The sequence below is a fragment of the Marmota marmota genome, unplaced genomic scaffold (assembly GCF_001458135.2).
Source record: "Marmota marmota marmota unplaced genomic scaffold, marMar, whole genome shotgun sequence".
NCBI lineage: Eukaryota > Metazoa > Chordata > Mammalia > Rodentia > Sciuridae > Marmota > Marmota marmota.
This window is the reverse complement of record NW_026000016.1, coordinates 11,904,506-11,932,256: the sequence shown is the minus strand read 5'-3', so window position 1 is coordinate 11,932,256 and position 27,751 is coordinate 11,904,506. Positions and strand designations below refer to the sequence as shown.

General features: G+C 35.3%; 1 protein-coding gene across 5 annotated transcripts in view; it reads right to left on the bottom strand.

Annotated features, from left to right (window-relative positions):
* Window positions 1-27,751, bottom strand: part of Mpp7 (MAGUK p55 scaffold protein 7) — a 214,211-nt gene that overhangs the window by 69,958 nt on the left and 116,502 nt on the right. For all 5 annotated transcript variants that reach the window (XM_048809158.1, XM_048809161.1, XM_048809159.1 and 2 more), the window contains exons 4-5: window positions 13,417-13,494; window positions 10,744-10,824 (exon numbers count right to left, since the gene is read on the bottom strand). In XM_048809158.1, coding sequence (XP_048665115.1) covers window positions 10,744-10,824; window positions 13,417-13,494 — 159 coding nt within the window. The remainder of the gene's footprint in view (window positions 1-10,743; window positions 10,825-13,416; window positions 13,495-27,751) is intronic.

The window sequence follows — 27,751 nt, the reverse complement described above, 5'->3', positions numbered from 1 at the left end:
GCGGCATAGACACAGAATTCCTGAGATATAAAGGACAGCCAGGCCCTAATCCATAGCATGCATATGCAAAAACTACCAGATGGTCTGATTAATATTCATATATATAAGATTCTCAAACAACTACACAGTAAAAAATTATTGACTTAAAAATGGGCAAATGATATGACTAGACATTTCTCAAAAGAAGACATGCAAATGGCTGACAGAAATAGAAAAAATGCTCAATTTCACTAATCAACAGGCAAAGAAAATCAAAACGACAATGAAATACTACTTCATATATGTATGTTCTGTTTATTATAGCAATATTAACAATAATCAAGGTATAGAATCAATCTACGTGTCCACCACTGAATAAGTGGTATCTATACATAATGAAATGTAGGCTCATGTACTACAAAAATGAATGAAATTTTGTCATTTGGAGCAACAGGTGAGGAGGACGTTATGTGTTAAATAAGCAAGGCACAGAAAGACCAACATTTCATGTTTTCAATATGTGGAAACTAGAAAAGCTGACTTCATAGAAGCAGTGGGCAGGACAGTGATTACTAAAAATTACAAAAATATAGTTAGGAGGATTAAGTTTTAATGTTCTATAATGCATCAGGGTGAATGCAATCGACAATAAAGTGCTGTGTATTTCAAAATAACTAAAAAAGAGAATTTTCAATATTACCAACACAAAAGAAATGATAATGTTTAAGGTGATGGACATGCTAATTATCCATTTGATCATTGTATCTCACTGTAGCCCATAAATATGTAAAATTGTGTGTTAATTTAATAAATACTACCAGAAAGAATTAGATACATGATTCTTAAGGGAAAGTGTTTTCACTCTCCAGGGAACATTTGGCAATGTTTGGAGGCATTTTTGATTGTCACAATTTTGGGGTTGCTACTGCCATCTAGTGCACAGAGGCAAGGGATGCTCCTAAATATCAGCACAAAGAACAACCCTCTTACCCCAAAAACAATTATCCAGCCAAAAATGTCAAAACAGTGACAAGGTTGAAAAACTCTTCTGCTATAGTTTGGATATGTGGTTTGTACCCCAAAGGCTCATGTACTAGAGGTCTACCTCCCAAAGCACTATTAAGTGGTAGTAGAACCTTTAAGAGTTAGTGCCTACTGGGAGGGAATTAGGTCAAAGCGGGTATCATTATGGGAACATATTACTCTCGAAAGAGAAGTTAGCTCTTGAGAGACTGGATTGTTAAATTCAAGACCACCCTGGGCACCTGGCCTCTTCTACACATGACCTGTTCCCTTCTTGTTTATCTACTTGTTGTAATGCAGCCCAAGGAGTCCTTTACTAGAGGCCCAAACAATGGAACTGCCCAATCTTGGATTTTCACCTTCCAAAACTGTAAACTAACTAACCCTATTTTTTAAAATAAGTATGCAGCTTTAAGTATTTTATTATAGCAATAGTAAACAGAGTAATACATTCTGAACTACAAGGAACGATCCCTGAAGCAGGAGTAGTTCTTCTCACCTGAGAGAAGGAAAAACACAACATATTGAGTTGTCACATAGACTTCAACAGTTAAAAATAGGCCCAAGATTAAGTGTTGCTATGGTGTCATCTAGCAAAGCTTAAACATAAGCCTCTGAAGGATCAAAATGTTTCCAAATAATTTCACTATTTAACAGAAAAATTCTTGAGATTTTTATTTACAGAAACACAAAATTACCCAGCTTCATGAGAGAAAACCCACAATGATTGAAATTCAATCAAAAGTTGCCAGATATCCAAAGAAAGCAGAAAATATTACTTATAATGAAGGAAAAAAAATAAAGCAATAGAAGCAAGCCCCCAAATTACACAGGTATCAGAACTAGATAAAACTAAACCCCGAAATTACACAGGTAAATAGACAGTAGATAGGGAAATTAAGTTGTTATTATAGTTATATTATAAATGTTCAAATACCTGTGAGACTGAAATAGGAGATATGAAATATGGTTAAAAAAAAGATTCAAAGCAAACTTCTAGAGATGAAAAATGTAATGTATGAAATAGAAAAAGTACACTAAATGAGATTACCATAAGTTAGATACTGAAAAAGTAAACTAATAGGCAAATTAATACAATATATCCAGAAAGAAACACAAAAGAGAAGAAATGTTTTAAAATGATGAAAGGAATATTAGCAAGCTGTGGGACAACTATGAGTGACTTACTATAGTAATTGGCATGTTCAAAGAAAGGTAGAGTGATGAAAAATATTTCAAGAAATATGGCAGAAAATAGTCCAAATTTGATATTGGAAAAAAAAAACCCACATAGTCAAGATCAAAGTACCAAAGCACAAGAAACATAAGATCAAATTGCTTAAACAGTGAGAAAATTATTAAAACCGCCCAAAGGTGGCAAGGTGGTGGTCGTGGTATATAACATATGAAAGAATGATTATCAAAAAGGAAAGCATACTTCTCATCATAAATAATATGAGCCACAAGACAATAGAGTAATATCTTATTATTTCAAAATACTTGAAAAATATTGTTAACCTAGGATTCTATACCCAGCAAAAATATCTTTTACCTGGCATGTAGTAAGAACAATACAAATAGCTAATGAAAACATTTGTAGGTAAAGCAATTGTCATTGTTGCAATAGTATATGCAATATTAAGAGTACCAGTTATACACATCTTTTTTCACTAGCCAAAATTAAGGAGATATCTGGATTCCAGAATAACTTTATGGACTTCAAGTTTATTATTTGTAATAGCTCTGCTTTACAAATACTGTTGTTTAGCAACATTTTTACTGTGGACAACTAAAAGTCATTTTGTATTCCATTTTCCTGTTTTAACTATGATGATTTTATTTTTCAATATATAGATTTTCCTTTCAAAAGGCAATACTTAAATGAAAATTGTGTTTCCATATGCCATAACCACCAATCACAACTGATGGGTTTACCTGTTGCTCAGAAGGATCTGCAGGAAATTGAACACTAGGCCTTGTAACTCATCTGGCTCACAAGCTTTCAGTGCCTCAGACCCCCTGGAGTCAACTCTAAGTTCTAAGTATCTGTCAGGTTCACAGAATTGAGTATCCAGCTCATAAGGATGAGGAACATTGATTTATCCCTCCAGAAGGAAGCTTAACTTTTTTCTTTAGCATGCTTTAATGAAGCCTCATCCATCCTGCATGCTCTAGCAATGAGTAATTTCTGGTAAGTGAATGCTTTCAAAAGCTAAAAAATTACAAAAAAATTTTTTATTTTATCCTACCAAATTCTCCCTGACTTCCTAAATTATAATACCATGTTTTCAAGATAGTGTCACTTCACTATTTTATCCAAATGAGCCCCTGGATGATGACTCATACCAGTTAATTTGCCTTTACTTCAGCAATTTGATGGCTAAAAGTGGTTCCTAATTGTTAGTGAGTGACAATGATTTTCCTAGAAACAAAATTTCTGTATAGACCAAAATTGCTCCATTAATGCAGGAAGCATCTGGCTACTTATTAACTTTTCCTTTTCTCCCCATCTGTCATTTCTTTTATATCTTATTGTTTTTCCTAGACTTTAAGATCGAAACAATAGGACTTTGTAGATACTTTTGACTTATAAAAATAATTTATTTTTGGATATGTTAATTGATAATTTATGTTGGTATCATCTTTAAAAATCTTCTCAGCTGAGACTATTTTTATGGAATGGCAAATCATTTTCTCAGTTAAAGACTTAAGAGCAACAGGCTATATGAGACAAGTGTTGGCAACCCTTCAAAGCAAGGGATTATGAAAAAGTGAAATGAATAGGATCATGACTTTATATTATTATGAATTAAAGAACATGAATGAAAACCTTAATAGGTATATGAATATGCTGAATTATCTTATATGAAGATATAGGAGATGTAAAAGATTATAATGGAATAAAAATTCCAAATGTTTAATAATTTCCATTGATTTCAATTTACTGGGAATCCCCTATGTTCCAAGCTACGTGCTATAAACAAACAAGATCATGTCTCTGGTGCAGCCATAAGAAAAACAGACTTGCATTCTTTGTTGAATACAGAACACAGAATACCCCTGAAACACACAACACACACAAACATGTTAAATGTCCAGTTTAGTTAGTTTCTGAATGCAAATTTTTGAGCTTCAGTGTTCCTAATACTCAAAAGAGAGTTATATTCAACTTTGTGTATAAACTTGTATAGGACCATGTTTATGTAAAGATTACTTTCATATAGTTACATTTACAAAGAAAGATCAAACAAAAAATATCTTTGACAAATTTTACATAAAACAGGTTGAATACTGTGATTAATACTGATCACACTAGAAGTTAACATATAGTTAAAACATCAAGAAGAAAACCCAAACAAATCCAGAAAATTTAAACAAGTCAGGATAGTAAACTTATCAATATTTGCTAGAGACTATTGAGAAATTAACATCAATACCAACGGGACATAAACAATAAACATGGAAACTTATCAAATTCAAAAATCAAACTCAGCTTTTATGATTTTATGTTTTTATCTAACATTTATGCTTTTAATATAGCATATGTAATGCTTATATGTTACATATATATTTAATTTATATAATACTTTTATATGCCATATATAACATGTAAAATTTATATATGCTTCTATAATTCAACAGTGTGAATAAACAGGCCAAGTACTCAGCTGAAGAAGCTGGAGGGGAAGACAAACCAATAGAAATCAAAGGAAGGTAAAAGAAGAAAAAACTGAGAAACAGAATTGATATTAAATAGTCAGTTATTTTGAGAGATTAGGCGAACAGTTTTTGCTATGCACAGTAAAAAAAAAAAGATAAAAGAAAATATGTACATTGGTAGTATTGGGAAATGAGATAGAACTTCAGATATGAATCAAGTAGGAAAAAATGCTGAGTACCACTAATAAATCTGAAAATCTATAAAAAGAATATTAAGTTTTCTAGGAAAAATTAAAACAACTCTAGAAGAGGTTGAAAATCAGATTAATGACAACAAAAGAATCTGAAAGAACTATCAAAAAGTTTTCTTCCCAGATGGTCCTAGTACTAAGGGACTGTATTAATGTTTTCTATGCTACTTATAAGCATTGCATCACTCAAGAAAACCATGAAAATATTTTTGATTTCTTTTCTAATTCTTTTTTAAAATAATTTTTAGTTGTCAATGGACATTTATTTATTTATATGAAGTACTGAGAATTGAACCCAGTGCCTCACACATGCCACACAAAAACTCTACCTCTGAGCCACCAGCCCAACCCCTCTTTTCTAATTCTTTTAAGAGATGGGGTCTTGCACAGATTGGCCCAGCACCACTCCTGACTACAATATCTTTTTCAAAAGTGTCAGAACCAAACTGTAAAACCTAAACACAATGCATAAAATGATAATACCACAACTCTTGCATCAGAGTGGATTTTTAAAAAATATCTGAGTATTACATTAGAAAATCACATGGTTAGCATAGGCGAGGTTGTGGGAAACGGTTCTCTCACATGACTGAGATACCTCCCTGACTGGGTGTGAGGCGCTCAGACCAGCTGAGTCAGAGCTTTCCCCACCCTTTCCAGGTGCGAGGGCTTGTCTGTGTGGGGGTGTGGCTGACCATTGACCTGGAAACCAATCACTGACCCTGACTTTGGAATGCTGTCTCCCTGGACCTTCACTGGATGGAATTTTCCCCTGAATTTTTTGTTCCCCAATAAAAGCCCACTCTCTGGCGTGCTTCTTCCTCTTTCCTGCTGGTCTCTTGTGTAAACCTCGATACCGCCAGGTGGATCTAGGCAGGAGCCAGGAAGGGCCGTCTCTGAGCTGGGCAAGAAAAAGGTAAATTGAGTTTATGTGTCTTTATTTTGATCTCACTAGTTAACTTCTATGTTTGGAACCTCTAGTATGAAGCTAGCGTGCTGGTCGCCCGGCAGACGAGGTGCTTAGCAACTCAGTGAGACCCTGTTTCTAAATAAAATACAAAATGGGGCTGGGTATGTGGCTCAGTGGTTGCATTCCCCTGAGTTCAATCCCTAGTACCCACTTCCAAAAAAGAACAACCTAGCAATAACCACCCAAACTTTTAAATATGAATGTACAACAATTTACTGATATGATAAAAAATATATTTTTATTCAACATTCCATAAAATTCTGTTATATATCCAGGTGCAGTGGCACACACCTATAATCCCAGCAGCTTGGGAGGGTGAGGCAGGAGGATCAATAGTTCAAAGCCAGCCTCAGAAATAGCAAGGCACTAAGCAACTCAGTGAGACCCTGACTCTAAATAAAGTACAAAATAGGGCTGGGGATGTGGCTCAATGTTGAATGGCCCCAAGTTCAGTCCCTGGTACCAAAATAAAAAATTCTGTAATATACAAAAAATGTACATCAGTGTTTTTTAAATAATAGAAAAACAGAAATGACAGAAAGACCCACTTATAAGTAATAAATTAAGCAGATAATTATATTCATCCCAAGAGAAGTTCACAAAATACCCAAATGTTAAAACCAAACAAACCCACAGTTAAGTAGCATATTCTATGATCACATTTATGTGGAAAAATGTACATTTAATATTGATATTTAGGAAAAAATGGAAAGGTAATTCAGCCAGCTAAGGACAGTTATTCCCCAAAGGTATATGAACATATAATTCACAGAAGAAACAGTGATTATGCATATCAAGAGTTATTAATCTTCACTAAAAGCAATGAGAAGAGTGGCTTCTGAACTTTGTCCACAGTTTGAATTAAAAACACAATTATGTATCATCAAAAAAGAATATATGTTTGCTTTTGTCTTTATCAAGAAAACTTTTAAAAGGTAAAATTAAAGTTTCACATTTTACTAAGGACAAACATCATAAATCATTTATATAAAGAACTCCTTCTAAACTCATTCAGGGATTTTTAAAAACTCCTATGGGTATGAGCATGTGTATGTGTTTCTGTCTGTGTCTATCTGTCTCTATTCTTGTGAACACTTCTCTATCCCATGATCAAATAATCTTTTTGTTGTTGTTGTTGTTGTTTTGTTGCAAATTTCTTCTTTTTGCAGTACTGGGGATCAAACCTAGGGTATCACACATACTGGGCAAGAGCTCTACCACTGAGCTAATATCTCATGGTCCAGTTTTTTTTTTGTTTGTTTTTGTTTTTGGCCAGGGGTGGGAGGGGGTGCTGGGATTAAACTCAGGGGCACTCAACTACTGAGCCACATCCCCAGTCCTATTTTGTATTTTATTTAGAGACAGGGTCTCATTGAGTTGCTTAGTGCCTCGCCGTTGCTGAGGCTGGCTTTGAACCCTGATCCTGCTGTTTCAACATCCCAAGCCACTGGGATTACAGGCATGTGCCACCATGCCCAGCACATGGTCCAATTTTTTTTATACTTCAGGCTTTATCCTATTTGGAATCCATTCTAGTGGGGATTTTTCTTTTCTATTTCCTCCCCCAAATATCATGTACTAAAGTTATCCCTCAAAATGACCTGTCCCCCATTTCCTTCATCAGGGCCACAATCATATTCCTTTTCCATTATTTCCACAGACTCCCAACTGACCTTCCTTGATTGCAGTATTTCATTCCACCCACCCTTCATCCCTCAAAACTGTTCCATATTCTACATATGGAGTGACTTGTCACTGCCCTATTTAAGTCCTTTCAATGACTCTTCACTACACTTCGGATGAAATCCAAACTTATCATGTTCAAAATTAGTGTGGTCATATAATAAAACATATAAATAAGGAAGCAACTGAAAGTAAAAGAAGGGCTATTAATAATAATCCTTAACTACAAGCATAAGCCAGATTCTGTGGGACAAGCCCAACTCAAAAGGCTTGACTTCCTGCTCCAAACTCTTGCCCTGTCCTCTCTCACAGGCTACTGTCCAGTCATGCTGAACTTTAAGAGACTTCACATACTATGCATTTGCCCTAAAACCTTTATTCTTCACACTCTGCTGATGACCCATTCCACATGCCCCTGTTCTGTTCTGGTTACCCGGTATTCAACCTTCAGGCCTTCCTCTATAGTTTTCTTCAACCAAAGTTTGGATTTAGCATCATTCCTATATGTTTCACATCATTTCCATTTGTTCTCCCTTTTTTTAAACCCAATATTTCTTCTTGCCTTCATTAATCTATTTACTACAAGTCGTATCTCCAGAGGGCCTGGCACACAGTAGGCATTGAATAAATATCTGAAAAAATATCTATTTCTAGCAACATTTACAAATCACCAAACAAAAGTTCTAAAGCTTTTTGAAAAGAGTTATTAGCAAATCTGAGGAATATACATATTATTTTTCTGTAGTGGCTGCATATTTGGTTGTTTGTACCTGAGTGTTTTTTAAAAAGTCATATTAGGGCTGGGGCTAGGGGCTCGGTGGTGGAGTGCTTGCCTCGAACGTGTGAGGGACTGGGTTCAATCCTCAGTACCACATAAAAATAAATAAATAAAATAAAGGTATTGTGTCCATCTACAAATAAGAATATTTTTAAAAAGGTGACATTACTTGGTAAGCATATGTCAGGTTTTCTTTCAGTTACTATGAATAAAATATTTAAAATAGAATAACCATCTAAACAGTAAATAATTTTTTATCTGCTAAAAATGACAGACAACCCTCAAATTAACACACCAGAATTACATATTTCATATTTCAACTGTCAGTTCAACTAATAGCCCATGAATAGATAACATATTCTACCGTACCTTCCTGTTGTTTTAAAAGAGGAAAATAAAGCAAATATTTTAATTTAATTCCTAGGACCAAAAGAATTGACTGATTTTATTCTGAAAATGTCCAACATGTATTTTAGGGCTGAGCTTTTTAAAGAATTACTTATAGGTGACATTCAAAATGATGGCAGTTAATACAAATGACTTCAAGGAAAGCTGTATTATATGTTAGGTGAAAAATGGAAGAAAGATATGTCCTTCCCAAGACTGGCTAACCACGGATTGTCATTGCCAACTGAAACATCATGTGTCTGAAATATCATCTGCTTTTTACTCATATTTAATATACATCTTTTACGCTGACCTCTCATCCATTCTATTGTAGCACTGTTAAATATGAAAAAATAAACAACATAATCCATATAAAATACATTCCATACAATGAAATTTAACCAATTATTAAATTTTATCAAATGGGATCTTCATAATACCATCTAAGTTATATCTCCTTTTTAAACCAAATGCCAGTCTACCTCTTGTATAATCTATTTTTAGCCATTCCATTTCAAACACTGTTGAGTAGAATACCAAAGTCACTTTTTAAAAAATCTGAAACATTCCTCTTTAGTTTCTAATGTCGTTGAACCAAGTTAATAATCTCAGAAAGGGATTTGACAAGCTTCTTATAGCTCACCTCACCCTGCTCTGGTGATACTAACTTTTTACATACGGTTGATACTAAACAGAGCTTTAAATCTCAAGATTTAAAGAAATCTTGACAATGGTCTCCACAAATCTCCTTCTTGGAGTGCTTAACCATGTGGCACCCTTTCTTTTTAATACTAAGCAACTTTTCTGTTCTAATTTGATCTTTGTTCTTTTAGAAATAAAATTTAATTAGACTCCTAAACCATTAGAAATTAATTACCCTCACATTATTATTCATAGTCCATTTACTTCTGACTTCAATACATTCATGTACTTATAAGGGTTAGACACTATGGCCCATTTTATACTTCATTTCAATAACTTTAAAAAAATTTTTTTTAGTCGTTGATGGACCTTTACTTATTAATTTATATGTGGTGCTGAGAATACAACCCAGTGCCTTACACATGCTAGGCAAGCACTCTACCACTGAGCTACAACCTCAGCCCTAATTTCAAAAACTTTTTAAAAATATAAATTTTAAAACCAAATACAGCACAATTTCAAAGGGATATTTCTCCAAGAAGGCAAAAATCAGTTTTTGTACCTGAACATAAGTTTTTTCATTCAACACTCTATCCTTACCAGTATTCATAAGACAACTGATCATTTTAATTATGCAATTATAAAATTCATATGTAATTGTGACTCATGGAAACCATTTTACACACAGTTGCAGTAGTTTCAAATTCTCAATGTATGCATTATAGAATTTTATGTACTGATAACCTTAGAATAAGAGCAAGACAATTGTGAAATGCCTTCTCCAAACCAATCACATTCAGAAAATAAATAAATAAATAAGTGAATAAATAATAAACTCTGAGGAAGCATGCAAGACAGAATTGATGTCTATCAATATTTTAAGAGATATTTGACACTGGACAACTGCTCTATTCTATAAAATGGTATGATATTTTGAAACATGAATTAGTATAAGGATAGAAAATGGGGCAGTGGAAGGGGGAGAGAAGAGTGCCAAAATAATCCTACAGAAAAATAGAGATATTTGTCAAATATATTAAAATAATCATTAACTGGCCAAGTTAAATGAACCTAAACAAAATCATTGTGGTTCTGTATTTTGTATTCTTAATTTCATTGTAAAGGAAAACGACCTTGAAGCTGCACTATATTAAGCCAACTTAAATACTGAGTTTCCCAGTTAAAGTACTGGGTACTACTTGTCACAACATTATAATTATTTTACCTTACTAGGATTCGGGCTAATAAAATACTGTGTACTATTTGAAAATACATTCAGTTGAAAATTGATGCCTGAAACACAATTCATCTGAAGACTCAGAAAGTGGCCCTTTCAGAAGGTATTTATTTCAGGAGTAATATGTCCTCACCTTAACATTGGGTTTTGACAGTAGTTTCAACAGCTCTCTGATCTCACTGTTTAATGGCTTGTTCTGAAGCTCTTCAGCCAGCTGCAAGGAAGATTACATTGACATGAGTAACGTTTAGCAAGAGCATTGTGAGGTTCTGTGCAGAACTGAGAATCTATTTTGCTCAAGGTTATTACTTTCCAGTGTTTAAGTCAGCATGAAAGAAATCAATCAGTGCTCTTCTTTTCTGGTCCTTAGAAGAGCAGATTCAAGCCCAGGCTCTGGGCTGAGTACAACCTGCGTGATCATATCAGCTACATCACTTCTGATTCATTGCAATGAGGGCAAATCCCAGCACTTCATCTGTGTGAATGGTCTTTTGCACGTAGACAAAGGACCATTTGTAAAAAGGACTGGATCAAGTTTTGACACTGTGCAAAAAAAAAAAAAGATGGAGAGTTTTTGAATGAGGTGGTGAAATCCACAGGGTTTCCAAAAATCCACAGTAGCTGTGCTGTTTATAACTGGGGTAAAACGAACTAAAATGATCCTAATAGAGTAAATGACCTGAAACTTTTATTATGTTTATCTACACAGACTAAGAAGTCTATTAAATAAAAACCAAGTTAATCATAAATCCATAATAGATGGAGAATTACTCTGGCACCAAAAATGCTGACTGTACTTTATTGTAATGATTAAGAATTCCTATTTGTCAATTTGATATGAAGAAAGAACTGGAACTTTGAATCTGCCTCACATTCTTCAATAAGAATGTTTTGAATGTTCTTACCACAAAGTAATGGTATATGTTTGAGCTGTTGGGTAAGCTAATTAATCATATGTGTGTGTGTAGGGGTGTGTGTGTATGTGTCTCAAAATATCACACTATGTACCATAAATACCTACAATTATCTTTTGCCAGTTATAAATAAAAACTTGAGACTTTCCTATAAAAATTTCTCAGTAAGGATCATATAATTCTATAAGAAAATCAAGACACAAATATAAAAAGATAAAGTTTATGCAACATATATGGTTTATAATTCAAAGTATATAAAAGTATTTTATCTTAAAATACTGCATGAATTTTCCATTTGCCCCTACTGTTTCTTTTATGCTAAAAACAATGGTTCTTATCTTTGGAAATGGACTTTTCATACAGAAAATAAAATCAGAGAAAGTTGACAAATAACATTACAAAAACTGCTTTTACTTTTTCAGGGTAACATTTTTATAGAATTCTTAACTTACAAAAAGATACAAAAGGCTCTTCATATTCTTTACTCACTTAATACATAATAATATATGTTTAACATTTAAGTATACTGTTACAGTGAATTAAAAATACTGTGTTGATCATATTTAATAGTAAGGTTTACTATTTTATTTTATTTTACTTTTTCTGCAGTGCTAGGAATCAACTCTAGGGCCTCCCGTATGTTAGGCAAGTGCTCTACCCCTGAGTTCTATTCTCAATCTCATATTCTGATTTAAAAAAAAAAAAAAATTTACTATGTACTATGCTTGGGGCTAAATTACATAGGTCTCTACACAATTTTTTCCTAAAACCCTCAGCAGTAGTTGTTTGAAAACTGGTTTTAAAGCCTTTTTCAAATGTTAGCTGAAGCTTAATTATGTAACTATATATACACTTTTATTCACCTTTGTTTCAAAAGTTTTAGTTTTACAATGCAGAAGTAAGCTTCCTCATTAAACACATGTATTGAAACATATGTCTGGAGATAAAAATATAGAATGGAAAATATTTGAGGACTAAACCAATACACATAACTGGATTATTATTACATATGTTTTAATTTCTAAATTAGGATACAAAATATCAAAGAAAATCAATTTCTGAAGATGGTCAATTCTTTTTTTCTTACTACATTATGGTCCTGGCATTTTACTAAACTGAATTACAGTTTGCCTTATGGTGATACAGGAAAAAATTTAAGAGCAACAAATAAGTTACAGGATATCACTACCACACACTAAACACATTTCTCGACTAGCTGAGTGTCCTTTATAGTTTATCCAGGTGTGCTCTCAATTCATCCGAATCCGAAAGTTAACAGTAGGAATCAGCAAGTTTGTTTCCCCTCCCCCAGACTTAAAATAAAATTATAGCTACAGGAAATTAACTACTCCATCAATGCCAACTGCCTCTAAAATTTACTTTTTGGTTATGAAGGTAATTTGGAAAGGTCTAATATCCATAAATCATAACTGTGCTTTATAATCCATTTTAAAAACAATTCTGTCTTTTTATGTATTTCATATATGCCTCACTCCTATCCTAGTACCTGTCATTTTTTAGTACTGTCAGCAATATAACTATCTCATTTGTCTTTATTTCTCCAAAGCTTTCCCCTTGTCTGTGACTTTCTCAGAACACCAATGCCTGACAGTTTCTTTCTCTCCATAGAGTTTGAAGCCTAAAATTTCTATTACGTCGTTATTAAGGCAGAACACAAGGGTAGCTGCATGCACAATTTTTAGAACAGGAAAGTGAATGAAAATCAACATAATATCAGCATAAGCTCAGTGATGACAGGGCTTTTGGAAACATTTGCAACTTCTTCTGGTTTTCACTTGTAGGATCACACACATCTGTCTGCACTAGGATGAGTTCCACCTCTGCCAGGCCTGCAGCAGACACGTCCCGTGAGCTCAGAAAGGCACACTTACATCATTGGCCAAGGCTGCCGCACCATGGAGAATGGGCACTGGGCTCTGCTTCTCATAGTAGTGGAGTTTTTCATGAATCTGGAAGAAAATCAAACAAATGTGAGCTTACCTGCTAGCAAACAATCACAGATATTTAAATATTTTTATAACTATAAATAGAATTGGATTCCTTGGACTTTTTCTACAGCCATGTGTTTAAATAAACCTATAGGTGGCAAATATGTATACAAAATTCATCTATTACTGTGTGGAGTGAAATAGAAAAGCATCGTCATTAAATAGGACCGACCCACATAGAAACTAAACCTTAGGTTTTCCTCCTGAATAAACATGTCACGTTTCTAAAGCTCTATAATTTCTAAAATATATAGCTTGGATACCTCACGTATTATTTGTAGTTTATTTTCCTTAAAACATAAGTAAAACAAAGCAATAAGTCAGCAGCAACACTATGAGAGGTTGGCACGTAGGAGCCACCAAGAAGCAGCAATTGGTGTGGTGAATACCTGGGTATCAAGTCCAGAAACACCTTACCAAGCACTCTGTTCCTGTTACCTATTGCTCATTTATTTTTGAAACTCCCTAACTTTTACCCCAAATTCAGATTTCAATGAAACAAAGAGATTCCTCATAACTAGAGACATTTCTCACAACTAGTTAGTTTAAATAACCTTCTCCATATTACAAAACATGTAACTTATATTAATTAAAAGGAATTTAGCCCTTCACATTTCCTATCATTGTGACCCAAGAAACACAAAAGCAAGAATCTATTTTAATGCTACATGAGGCAAACTGAGTCCTTAAGAAAATCTCATACTAGAAAGTTGAGAAGTAAATGATGCTTCGATAAAGGTGTACCTGTTGGTACTTAAGTTTAATCTATTTCAGCTCTTACATCGGTGTACTTCATATTTTTTTACTTGAAAACTCACTTTAGCAGCTTCTATATGTATTTGAAGAAAATGTTCCACAATATACGAAAACCAGTTGCACCTCACAATTTCCTGTCTTTAATAGGTATCAAATAATATGCTTTTTAATTATACTCGAAGCTAACCAAACTCCCCTGTAAAAGTCTGGAAGACAGATTTTATTTTGATTAGCCAGAGGCTATTGCTAAGAGAGGATTTTATTACGTTTTTGGCAACCTGGTATATAATGTAAAGCATCCGGGAAAGAACTGTGACAGTTATGATATTACCAGAATGATCAGCACAACATTTTTACTTAATATCTTGGAGCCTTCAAACATTTATCACATTGAGGTAATAAACAAATTTTATAGAATGCAAACCATAAAAATAATAAGATCTGATTTAAGAAACTATGAAAGTATAGTTTGAAACAAAAACCAGCCATACTAAAAGCTAAGCTAAATTTGGTTAAATAATTATCAAGAATTAGGTCATTTTGACATATATTGTTGAGAGCCACAGCCGAAGGGGCCCCAGCAAACTTCCAGCTGCCGGCTGATGATTGGCTCACAGCGGCCCCAGCAACATCTAGCTGATTGGCTCCTCTGCGGTGATGCTCATTGGGCTGTTTCCCTGCCCTTTCAGACCACGGAGCTGCTCATTGGGGGACTTTTTTGGCTCCGCCCATGTGACCCAGCCAATCAGCCTCAAGAGCAGGAGGATTGTGGGAGGTGGAGAGAAGCTTGTGGTGGGAGAGAGAGGCTTGTGGAAAGCTGGTGGTGGCAGTTGAGGCTCTGAGGGTTTTTCCTGAGAGGCTGTTTTGTTTGGCATGTGTGGTTCTAAAAATAAAGTTAGTTTCTTTTGACAAGTGGCTCCTGATTGTGCCCAGCCAGACTGCGGCAATATATGATCATGGAACACTGAACTTAGCCTATTATAAAACTCATCCAGCTTTATTGCAATTACTTGTTTAAATGTCTTCTTCCCTGATATAATAAATATAGAAGCGTATACTTATTGGGCACTTACCAATGTAAATTACCTATGTAACAGTTGTTAGCAATACTAACAATATAGTCTTTAATGAGTTTTATCTCTTCATTCCTTGGCCATTATGGGAACATGAAGAGGTAGATAGTAAGATTGTCTCACTTTACAGATAAACAGATATATAGGAGTTAAATAACTTGCTACACTCTCACAGACAGCAAAAAAGCCAGAACTGGACTCTCAAGCTCCAGCCATCTGGCTCCACGTCAGAGCTCTTAATCACCCACTTTCCTGCCTCTCAGACCAACATGTCGAGAGCCTGTGTTCCTCACTGGGTGCTTTCAGTGCTGAGTGAACGTGACCTGTACACAGGGCACGGAAAGGACTCAGGAGAGAGATGGCAAGGAATAGTGAAAGTCCCCAACAACTAAAAGGATTATGCTGGCTCCTCTCCATCCTTCTCCCTTATCTCTTCTTTCTGATGGTTCCCAGTTTTCCTGGATTAATCCTGTAATTATACCCTAAAATTATATTCCCCAAAGAAACTGACTCTGCTTCTTCTGAGTGTCTTATAAAAACAAACAGTTCCTCCTCCATCATCTTCTGGGTAAGCACCAAGTAAGATAATAGCCCACACCCTCACCTCCCCATCCCTGGACTTTGTACTATTATCAAGAATTTTCTAAATGTTTTTCAAGAATTGCAAAATGCTGGCAATCCCAGGTTGATACGTGTTTTATTTCACTAGTCTTAAAATCTTAAAAATTGAGTTGGAAGGAAAGTTTAAAAAGATATATACACGTGAAATAATTCTGAGCTATTCCTTGTTTCTAAAAATTAGTACTAGTATTTATAATATCCAGGGAATAAAATCATTTTAAAATTCTAATAAAATAAATAAAAATAAACAGGTATCACCTATAGATACCATTCAAGGCCAGCCAACAAAACTTGCTGTGAGGCTGAAATGCTCTATAGCTACTTGTGCAACGTGGGTAGCCACGAACCACGTGGCTATTGAGCACTTGAACTGGGATTAATGTACTTGGGAAACTGAATTTTTAATTTTATGTCATTTGGATTAATTCAAATTGAAATACTCACATGTGGCTACTAGCTTTCCTGTTGGAGAACATGGCCTACCTTTACATTACACTCTCTATAATTTTCCTTTATAGTCCAGAAAAATTCACTAATATAGCTTGGCAAATTGCTCTGAGTAGGAACATTTTTAAATCCAGTAGACAGATGTATAACCAAAGAGGCAGCTTAATTATCAACACCTATTATTAAATAGAAGGCAAAATCTCATTTATTTTTAACTATATATTTCCCACAGCAGATCCAACCATATAATGATAACAGTGTGCTTTCATTTTTCTCCCATGAGCATGAGGAATAAGGGAAGGAATTCAGGGAGGAAAGGAGTTAGGGAAAAAGATGTCTGGAGAGAAGACAGAAAGACATACCTACTCCACAGAAAGCTCCTAAAATAATGACATGCTGAAATATTTAAAATATACTATTAAGAGAACATTTCAAAATCTACATATATTATGCTGTATTAAACGGTGCATATGTATGTGTCCCTAAGAATTTGTTTTCTATAGTTACAGTAGAGTTAGAAAAAGTCAGTTAAAATAAAAATCATTTCTTTGTGGAACCAGTTCTTATAAGAAAGCTATAGTTACCTTCATTTATATATCTACTAAAAATTTTATTTTTAGTAAGGGAATTTGGTGTCAGCGATCTAATTTTAGTTATACACAGAACTTTTTAAAATGAAGCTCCCATAGTCAGAGTATGAATAGGACTTAGAAACCAGTCCCAACACAATCATTTGTACTAAACCTCTCAATGATGTGTAGAGGTATTTACACTGGAAAAACTCCACCATGTTTTTTCTAAATTATTTTATATTAAATAAACCAAAGCTATAATCTTTTTCCTGGTTTCTAAGTATAAAAAGCAGTGCAAACAACTGCTTAGTAGTTTGAATCTCTATTATGTTAATCAGTAGTAACCAATCTGGAATTAACACTTGTATGAGCACATATATGCCATCTACTTTATTTAAAAAATGGAGGTGGGTGTGGGGGGAGATCTGATTATTAAATAAAGAAAACCCACAAGAAGCAATCACAGCCAAGAGAGCTGGAATTCACATACTATGTTGTGTAAAAATAATTTTTTAGATGTAATGGCTGGACTCTTTTGAAAAAATAATAATAATTTAATCTTTCTCCAAAAGAAAAATATTGGAAGTCAAAAGAAAAATGAGATAATAAAGAGGAAATTTAAACCTAAATAATAACAAAGAGGACAGAAGGAACAATACAAAGTACACATATTCCTTTCCAATTTTATACGCTTAACCTCTCTCTTGTAGTTAATTTTCAAATGGCTAATAACTACCAAAAAAGTAGTAAAATTATATCATTGTTTTGCTTCTGTCTTTAATGATAAAATTTGACTTAATATTGCTATAGATCTATACTTCATGTGAAATCAGTATTCATTCATTCTAAATTTTTCAATAAGTTTTTAGAAGCTCAACACTATGACACATGCCTGTAATCCCAGCAACTTGAGGTTGAGGCAGGAGGGACACAAGTTTGGGGCCAACCTCAAGTAATTTAGTGAGGCCCTAAAGCACACACAGTATATAGTACATCATTCTTTAAAATTTTTTGAAATGCCTTATTGATTAATATCCTATTACCGAGACACTTTAAACGTTTTTTTAAAAGAAAATATGATAAACACTTGCATACACAGTATCAAAGTCAAACATATTAACCTGGCATATTTGCTTCAGATAAGTTCATTGTATTTTATCATTAGTGATATTGCTAAAGACCCATACTTCCATTCCTTCCTTCTCTCCTTCCTCCAAGGAAAAAGAACCATGCTGAATTGCTGGACATATTCTGCAAAAGAAATTGCTGGATATTTGGATTTTAAACATACAAACATCTATGAACAATACAGACTATTATTTATTTCTCTGATGCACATATATGGCACTATTTCCTTTACCACTAGATTTTTCACTCAATATTACATTGATATATCTACATTGGCACATGTAGAACTAGTTGATTCATTTGAATAGTTAAATAACATACTACCATAATAATTAACGGTATTTGCATATCCACACTTTGACCTAAAGCCAATACAGTTGTTTCTACATTGTTGCTATTGAATATCCTTTTACAAGACTCCTGTACCAGGAGAGATGTGTACAGGAGTTCACTGTTTTCTGTTCCCCTATACCTTTGCCAACACTTGGTGCTATCAGACTGTCTGGCAGATGGCTATGACATGGAACCACACAGTGGATTTACTATATATCCTCTGAGATCTATGACTTGCCTTTTCATCATAGTTTGTGAAGGAGGGAAAGCTTGCTGCTCCCCAGTATCATTCTCCCCTCCACAATAACAGAATCACAGCTGGGATGTGGATGCTTAGTCAAGGGCTACATGTCCTGTAATGCTCAGTCTTTCCCCTTCTTCCTGCAGCTCAGTTAGTGCCTGGGATTAGTTGTCTAGCATGAAAGGTTAAGTGTACGTTCCAATGCCACTTCCAGGCTAAGGCCTTTAAAGCAAACAAACAAAAACAAAAACAAACAAAAAACAGTATACTTTTCCTCCATATTCTTCTCCTTACACTACCTGAATGCAGATTACAACAAGACACTAGGAGACAGCAAAGCACCACATGGAAAGAACTTGGGTCTCCAAAATACCCCCCGGAGAACATCAATGCATCAGTTTGGCATCTCACTTTAGGATTACTGAGTAGAAACATATTTTATGCATGCATGCATCTAAATGTCACACTGTACCACATACACATGAGTAAAAACATGCTTAATAAATGAGAGGAAAATGTTAGCTATCCTGATTTGGTCATGACACACTGTACACATATATTTACAACACTGTAACCCATAAATTTGTGAATTTGCAATAAAAATAAATTTTTTAAAACTTCCATTGTACCTACCATTACATTTTTTTGGACTGTTTGCAAATTGTTTATCCCATCTTAAATGTTGGCCCTGGGCAAACAGAAGTTATTTTAAAGTAGCCAAATATATCTAGATTTTTCTTCATGATTGTCCATTTTTTTTGTTTGTTTGTTTCTTTTGCTGTACTGGGAATTGAACCCAAGGGCACTCTACCACTGTAGAGTTTTTGGTGAAGGAGGGGACAGGGCTTAACTAAATTGCCAATACTGGCCTCGAACTTGTGATCCTCTTCCTCAGCCTCCTGAGTAGATGAAATTACAAGCACAAAAAACTGCATCCGACTAGATTTCATTTCTTAAAAGAACATTCCCAATCCTAATGTAAGAGGGAGTCCTGTGATTTCTTCAAAGTATTACAGTTATACTGTGTATACTGAACTTGCATCCATGAGAGATTCTAACTTAATAGCACCATTTAATTTATTTAAAACTCCCACATAGCTGGGTACCTATAATACCAGCTGCCTGGAGGCTGAGGCAGGAGGATCAGCCTGGGCAATATAGTGAGTGCCTGTTGCAAAAATTAAAATAAAACAAAATTTAAAATATATTAAAGATAAACTCCTACATACAAGTGTATCTGGACTTTCCATATTGTTCAATTCTTTGTCTTTCTCTGAGTCAAAACCATTACTATATTTTTATGTACTCTTAATATCTGGTAGGACAAAGTTGTTAGGCATACATTCCCCCATGTGGCTTTTAGGATCAGTCTACCACCTACCCATATGTCATGGAAAACTGAGTTGCTGTGTCCTACCCAACATTATTATCTCTACATTCTAGGAAATTTTCCTTAAATCTATCTTCCAATTCACTTTTTTCCTCTTAAACTGTGTCTAATCTCTGAGGAATCTATCCAGAGTTACATGTGTTTTTCTTTTTGATGACTATGGTTATTATTCTTATGGTTCAAAATGGTTCTTTTATGAATATTTTTGTTCTCTTTTTCTAGTAGTTCTTTTTCCTAATGATTGTGGCTTTCTTTTATGCCTTCCTGTCATTTTGTAATTAATTAATTTATTTTACAGTAGAATGCATTGTGATATGTAGTACACAAATGGAGCACAGCTTCTCATTCCTCTGGCTGTACATGGTTCAGAGTTACTCCACTAGTGCAATCATACATGTATATAGGGTAATTTCTGTCTTTTTCTACTGTCCTTTCCATCCCCACAACCCCACCCCTCCCTCTCCCCTCACTCCCCTCTACACAAACCAGAGTTCCTTCATTCTTCCCTATGTCCCCACCCCACTATGGATATCTTTTAAACATACATGTTAAAGGTATGAGACTTCTACTATATAAGGTGCTCAGGTTTTAACCTTGGTACTTGCTATGCCTGTAGTTTGTGACTGAGGTTAAACTGTTTTCTCATGTGTTTTATAATTTGGGGTTGTTAGTGCAACCTTCATGGGGCTTTCTAAGAGTCATCCAGGGATTGGTGGTATATTCTTTTAGAAAATATTTTTATTTGCTTCTGATGAGTGACCTTGAAATCTCACCAGCCACTTGCTAATTTCACAGTGTAGGACTCCTGGATGGGATGGATCAAAAACCTCACATCCAAAGTTATGGACCAACCAGTCCACATCACAGATTCTGAAAGTAGACTATTTTCTGTTACCACCTAATCCTAAGAACAGAAAAAACAGCTTCTTTGTCATTTCTCTAACAAATAGTTGGAATTTTTCTTACCTTCTGAGATGAGAAAACGAAGTCATTTATGTGTGTCTCAGTACCAATTCCCCACCTTTAGTTAGCCTAAATTATAGGGGAGGGAGCCCCATCCCCAACCCAATCCCCACAACAGAGATATAACTGGAGCTTAAGCAGTTTCCAGAACAGTATTCAATTTACCACCTATTTCTGAAACTACAGGATTCCGCCTATTTTCTTTTTCAAGCTTGGCAATGCATGTAAAGGAACATCGGTCAGTACTAAGAAATCGCATGTATAAATATTGCTGTTTTGGTAAGAGCTATAGGGGAGTCATGTTGCAGAGTAATAAACACACTTACTTTCAATTCAGACAAGGTATAAAGCTTGTACTTTCTACTTACTAATAAACAGAAAATTAATAACCCCAAAAAATAAAAATTAAAGAATGTTTGCAATTACCCAGAATTTCTAGGTACTTGTTGTAGTACTTAAAAGGCTGGATTAATTGGCTGGGGCTGTAGCTCAGTGGAAGAGCGCTTGCCTAGCATGTGTGAGACACTCGGTTGGATTCTCAGCACCACATAAAAATAAGTAAGAGAGCAGAGCCGCCTCCCGCGCTGCAAGGTAGGCAGACCTGCGACCGACCGGAAGAACAGGCCCAGCAGCCCGCCAGCGTGATAGACAGATCACCCCAACTGGAGGAGGAGCACAGCCGCCGCCCGCCCCTGCAAGGGAGACTTTGCAACTATACAAGAGCAATATAAATATATAGGGGAAAAATTCAATAACACAACAGTTTCACCAAGCAGAAAGAAACACGAGCAGTATGAAAAGACAAGGAAAGAAAGGACCACAAGCAATGCAGGTCAACGCAACTTTAGAAGAGGTAACAGCTGCAGCAGATGGAATGTCAGATAAAGAATTCAGGATATACATGCTTCAGATGATCTGGAGTATCAAGGAAGACATTAGACAGCAAAATCAGACAATGAAAGATAACTTCAACAATGAATTATATAAACAAATCCAAGAAGCAAAGGATCAACTATACAGGGAGATAGAGGTTATAAAAAACAAACAAACAGAAATCCTAGAAATGCAGGAAGCAATAAACCAACTTAAAAACTCAATGGAGAATACTACCAGCAGAGTAGAACACTTAGAAGATAGAACATCAGACAATGAAGACAAAGTATTTCAACTTGAAAAAAACATAGACAGCTCAGCGAGACTCTTAAGAAACCATGAGCAGAACATCCAAGAAATATGGGATAACATTAAGAGACCAAACTTAAGAGTCATTGGGATACAGGAAGGGATAGAGGTCCAAACCAAAGGAATGAGCAATCTGTTCAATGAAATAATACGAGAAAACTTCCCAGACTTGAAGAATGAGACAGAATCCCAAATCCTAGAAGCCTACAGGACGCTGAACGTGCAAAATCATAAGAGATCCACACCTAGAAACATTATAATGAAGATGCCCAACATACAGAATAAGGAGAGAATTTTAAAAGCTTCAAGAGAAAGGAAATAGATTACATTTAGGGGTAAACCAATCAGGATAACAGCTGGTCTTTCAACACAGACACTGAAAGCTAGAAGATCCTGGAACAACATATTTCAAACACTGAAAGAAAATGGGTTCCAACCAAGAATTGTGTATCCAGCGAAATTAAGCTTCAGGATGGAAGATGAAATTAAAACCTTCCACGATAAACAAAAGCTAAAAGAATTTGCAGCTAGAAAACCATCTCTTCAAAACATCCTCGGCAAAACATTACAGGAAGAGGAAATGGAAAATAACAATGAAAACCAACAATGGGAGGTAGTACAGTAAAGGGAAAAAATAATCAAAGAGGAAAAACAAACCATGTTAAGTAATCTAAAATATTTAGATTAATCTATTCAAAATGAAATGTTAAAATAACATGTTTATAAAAAATAAACGTATTCTCCAAAATAAAAATTTCAGAAGAGTGGCACTGTTTCACAGATTTGCAAATATCTTTCATTTTTGGCTGAAAAGGAAAGACCTAAATTGTCCTATCTTCTTCTGCATTCAATTTGTTGGTGTATATTGCTTGCATTGAGTACGTGGAGAAAATCTGACCTCACACAGACTTGCAATTGGAAAAGAAAGACACATTTTAGTGGCCTTTTAAGCTAACTGGAGATATTCATTGATACTTGTGGTGTAGATATGCGGTGTCCCCCAAAATCTCATGTGTGAGACAATGCAAGAAAGTTTAGAGGTGAAATGATTAGGTTTTAAGAATTTTAACCTAATCATTGTATTAATCTCCTGACAGGGATTAATTGAGTTATAACTGTATGTAGATAGGGGGTGACTAGAGAAGATGGATCCCTGGGGATGTGCCTTTGGAGAATATATTTTGTGAGCTGAGCTTTGTCTCCCTTTTTCCTGGTGGCCATATCCTGAGCCACTTTCCTCCACCACACTCTTATGCCTTGATGTTCTGCCTGCAGCAATGGAGTTGCCCACATACGGTCTGAGACCTCTGAAACTGTTAGCCCCTAATAAACTTTTCCTCCTCTAAAATTATTCTTTCAGGTGGTTTAGTGCAAAAAAAAAAAAAAAAAGAAAAGAAAAGAAAAAAAAAAAAGAAAACGTGACTAAAACAATACTACACCAGAATTAGAGAGATGGTGATTTCTCAGAGGTAAGATGCAAAGGGAACTCTGCAGCTATATCGATGAACCCTCCACACTCGATGACATTACCATCACCAGTCTCTCTGCATTCTCTATGACTCTTACCCACGTATGGTCTTGTGGTATCATGCCCTAGTCATCTGGAAAATATTACTTCACTGAGTTATGCAGACTTTCCAAATGTTCACCCATTTCATGGTATAACAACAAAGATCACATTTGTTAATAATACCACCAATCTCATTGGGGAAAAAAAATTAAACACCAGGAAACTGCCAATCCTCATGGTACAGCAGATACAAGTTTTTTAAAATTCTAATATTTGCATGAAAGCTGGAACTTTATCGTTGATGACAATATTTTGTTGTTGTCTTTGGAATAGCACTCACTTTGATCATTTGGGTGAAAAAAATGTCTTCCAAACACCAGTCAACCTGAATAAACTATCTTAGAAACCTAGAGTTTCTAAAGGTATCTTATGAAAAAAGCAGGTAGTACAGTTCACAAATCACAAAATCCCACAGGAGCTTTTTTGGGAGGGGCAACCAGAAAGCTAGTTTGCAGCAAAGACATATACTCGAAGGTTAAGGTTAATGCAATTAATAATTTCACTGCTTCATCAACACATTCTTAATTAAATTAAAATGGTGCATTTTTCCTCTTTTTTTAATGTGGTAAAGAACATAAGGACCCACTGGTGGCCCTTAAGTAGTACTAACTAGTACCACTTGGTATCATTTGGTGTCCTGGCCTCCATTTGTGTGTTAGCACCAGCTGTACCACCCAACAGTGCTTTTACCCAACAATACAAATGTCAACTCAGTGAAAGAAACAAACTGCATCACAATATTATCATGAAAACACTTCTTGTGGAACCCCTGAAATAGTATGAGACCCTCAGAAGTCCCCAAATCACACTTTGAGAACCACCACTACACATATGAACTCTGAATGAATAAGTGTAAAACTTCTTTGTGGCTGCACAACTCCATGACTTACATGACTCTAGGACAGGAATACTTTCTGCCTGATGTACACTATCTTCAGAACTTGGCATTTTACCTGAAGCCACACGTCCAGGTTTGTGATGTGCATTACTATCTGAACCAGGTGACCCTTTTTCATAAAATATCACAGTTCTGAAATCTGAAAGTGGTGACAAGAAGCTTTAAGGAAGTCTAGCATAATTTTAATGAATTCACTTATACAGAGTCACAGATCAGGTTTTAGCATTTCATGAAATTTAAGTTCGCTCTGTCCCTTGATGTTTCATTATTCACATTTTTTCCCCCAAAGTTCTGACTTCAATGCCTTTCATTCTGACCTACTTCTGCAACAGCGAGGTCATTTAAGCTTAAGCAATTTATGACAGTGTCCCAGACCAAGTGCTTCTGGCACCTGCCCAGGACTGCTTTTATCATCTTCTCTTATTTATTGCACCTCTTCAAAATGTCCCTTTTTTCACACATCGACATGTGTTTTTCAATTGTATATTTTAACTTTCATATATTTTTATGCTCCAAAATACGGTTCCATTTTTCTGCTTTGTATAACAACATAAAATGTCATCTGCTTGCATTGCTGCCATCACAGACAGCTGGGATATTTTAAGGCACTCAAGAGTGTGTGTCTGTAGTGGTAGTAGATTCTGAAAAACAGTACTGCCCTTCCCCCACTCTTATATAAAACACAGCTACCATTCCTCTTATTCCTGGCAGTTACCTAAAATGTTTATCTTCCTATGAAAAACATTTTTCACTGTGAATTCATTTTTTAATAGAAAATCAAAGCTGCGGTTATACATCAGCTCTTCAGGCACGAGTAATCAAATATACCTTTCAGTCAGGAGGAGAAAATCTTGTAACACTTTGCATGTAGGAAGATGGTCCCTAGGTGGATAGATGAAATTCAGAATCAAAACTAATCATTTTAATCTTGTACCAAAACAAATTTTCCTATCACCTGAAAGGCTACACATCCTAAGTTCAAAAATCAAAGTTAAAAATGTGTGCAGTTTAGTTCTAGTAAAAAAAAAAATAAAACCTCATTTTCTAAGAAAATTATTTCCAAATTTTCACTCTATTTCCTTAGATTCACATGGGTACTAATGTTAAAATTCATTTATAGAAATGAAATTGTAAAATTATTACTATGTCCTTCTACTGGCTTCCAAACAATCTCATGGTTCAGACCCAAAGATTCATACATTTGATTATTTTCAAATGACAGAAAGCTAAAACACATTATTAATATAGTTTAGAAGCCCAGAAAACCAAACCACAATTCACAAAACAAGTGAATTCAACTGTTGGGGTTGAATCTATCAAATCCTAAAATCAAGCTGACATTTTCTCTTAGATCAATTAAACCAAAGCAGAGTTTAATACAAAAACCTACATGGGACAAGTTCTGGCCACAGGGATATAAAGATAACTCTCTGAAGGAGCAGAACAATTTTTCCATCAAATTAATATTCTATGGGTGAAATATTAACAATTCCATCAAAGGTAAGAAAAGCTACCTTGAAAACAAAGAACAAAGTTATCTAGTTTCCAAATGGTAAACTGAACTGACAGATTTATTACCTATTTCTATTCCTACTCAAAATCCCACTTAAGTGACTAATTTAAAAAAAAATGACTTTTTAAAAAATGCATAACAATAGCAAGAAATGCCATTAAAAGGCCAGGAAATAGTGGAATATTTCTAGAAAATATGAAGAAAAGATTGTAGGAAAATCTGAATCCATCTGAGTCATTGTATTCAAAGTCTGTTCTCACTGCTTAGAAGTGGACAAGTCATCAGAGATGCAAACTCACCACACCTAGAGAAGCAGAGGTTCAGAGAGAGTAGGGGAAGGATATCAACTTAGTGTCCAGCCACAACCCACTAAGTGCTGTGGTCAGCAGCCTCTAACACGGCTGCCAAGGAATCTCCCCTCCCAGCACTCATCCCCAAGGGGAACCAGTTCCCCTGTGCAGACTGGATCTGGTGACTGGATTGTAAATGTACTGAAACAGGCAGAAGTGATGTGACGTCCTTCCTGAGATGAGGTTACAAAAGGCTGACTTCAGTATTGTATACGTGTGCTAATGCCCCCTCTCCATCCTTCCACCAGTGGCACCATCCTAACATCTTTCCCTCAGTGTGACCCTCCTGCTTCCCCAATTCAAGGGACTCACCTGGATTACATTGGACTCACCTGGATACTCCAGCATGATCTCCCAATTTCAAGATTCTAAATTTGATCACATCTGCAAAGTCCCTTCTGCCACATAAAGTTTCCAGGGATAAAGCCAGACAGTCTCACGGTCAGGGGAAGGCTCTGTCCTGTCCACCACACTTACCTTCCAATTCTCCTGTGATCTGTTCCCCTCTTTCCTGTCAGAACACACCCCCTACACTGCTTCCCTCCCACTCACTGAACTCTGATCACTTCAGGATTTCCCAACTTAGGGACTTATTATTCCTCCTGTCCCAAATGGTCTATCTCCACCAAATGGCTGGCTCCTTGTCATTAGGTCTCAATTAAAATGCCACCTCTTGAGAGATGTCTTCTGTGATCTGAACTACTGTATTTCACATCACCCTCTTCTATTACTAAGATAGTACTTACAATGTAGAAGTTGTTTTGTTTTATTTTGTCACTTCTTCAACACAAATTCTATGAGATCTTGGTATTGTCATGCTCATCCCTATGTGCTTAGGGTCTAGAATACTGCAGGAGATTTAGCATATACTCAAACACTTGACTCATAAATCAGGTGGAATAAAAAGTACTTGGAGTTTGATTGCTTGTAGTGAGAGAAGGACACGTCTGGGACCAGTTCTTCACTTCCAGGAGAAGTGGAGGAACGATGCTGTCATTTGCTGAAATTCAGAATTCTGAAGGACAAAGACCAAAGTTAAAAGAGATAATCAGGTCTTTAGTTTTAGGTGCATGAGTATAATAAGGTCCTGAGAGACATCCAAGTGGAGAAGTAAACAGGCCATTGTTTATATAGGCCTGACTTTCCAAAAAAAAAAAAAAAAAAAAAAAAAAAAAAAAAAA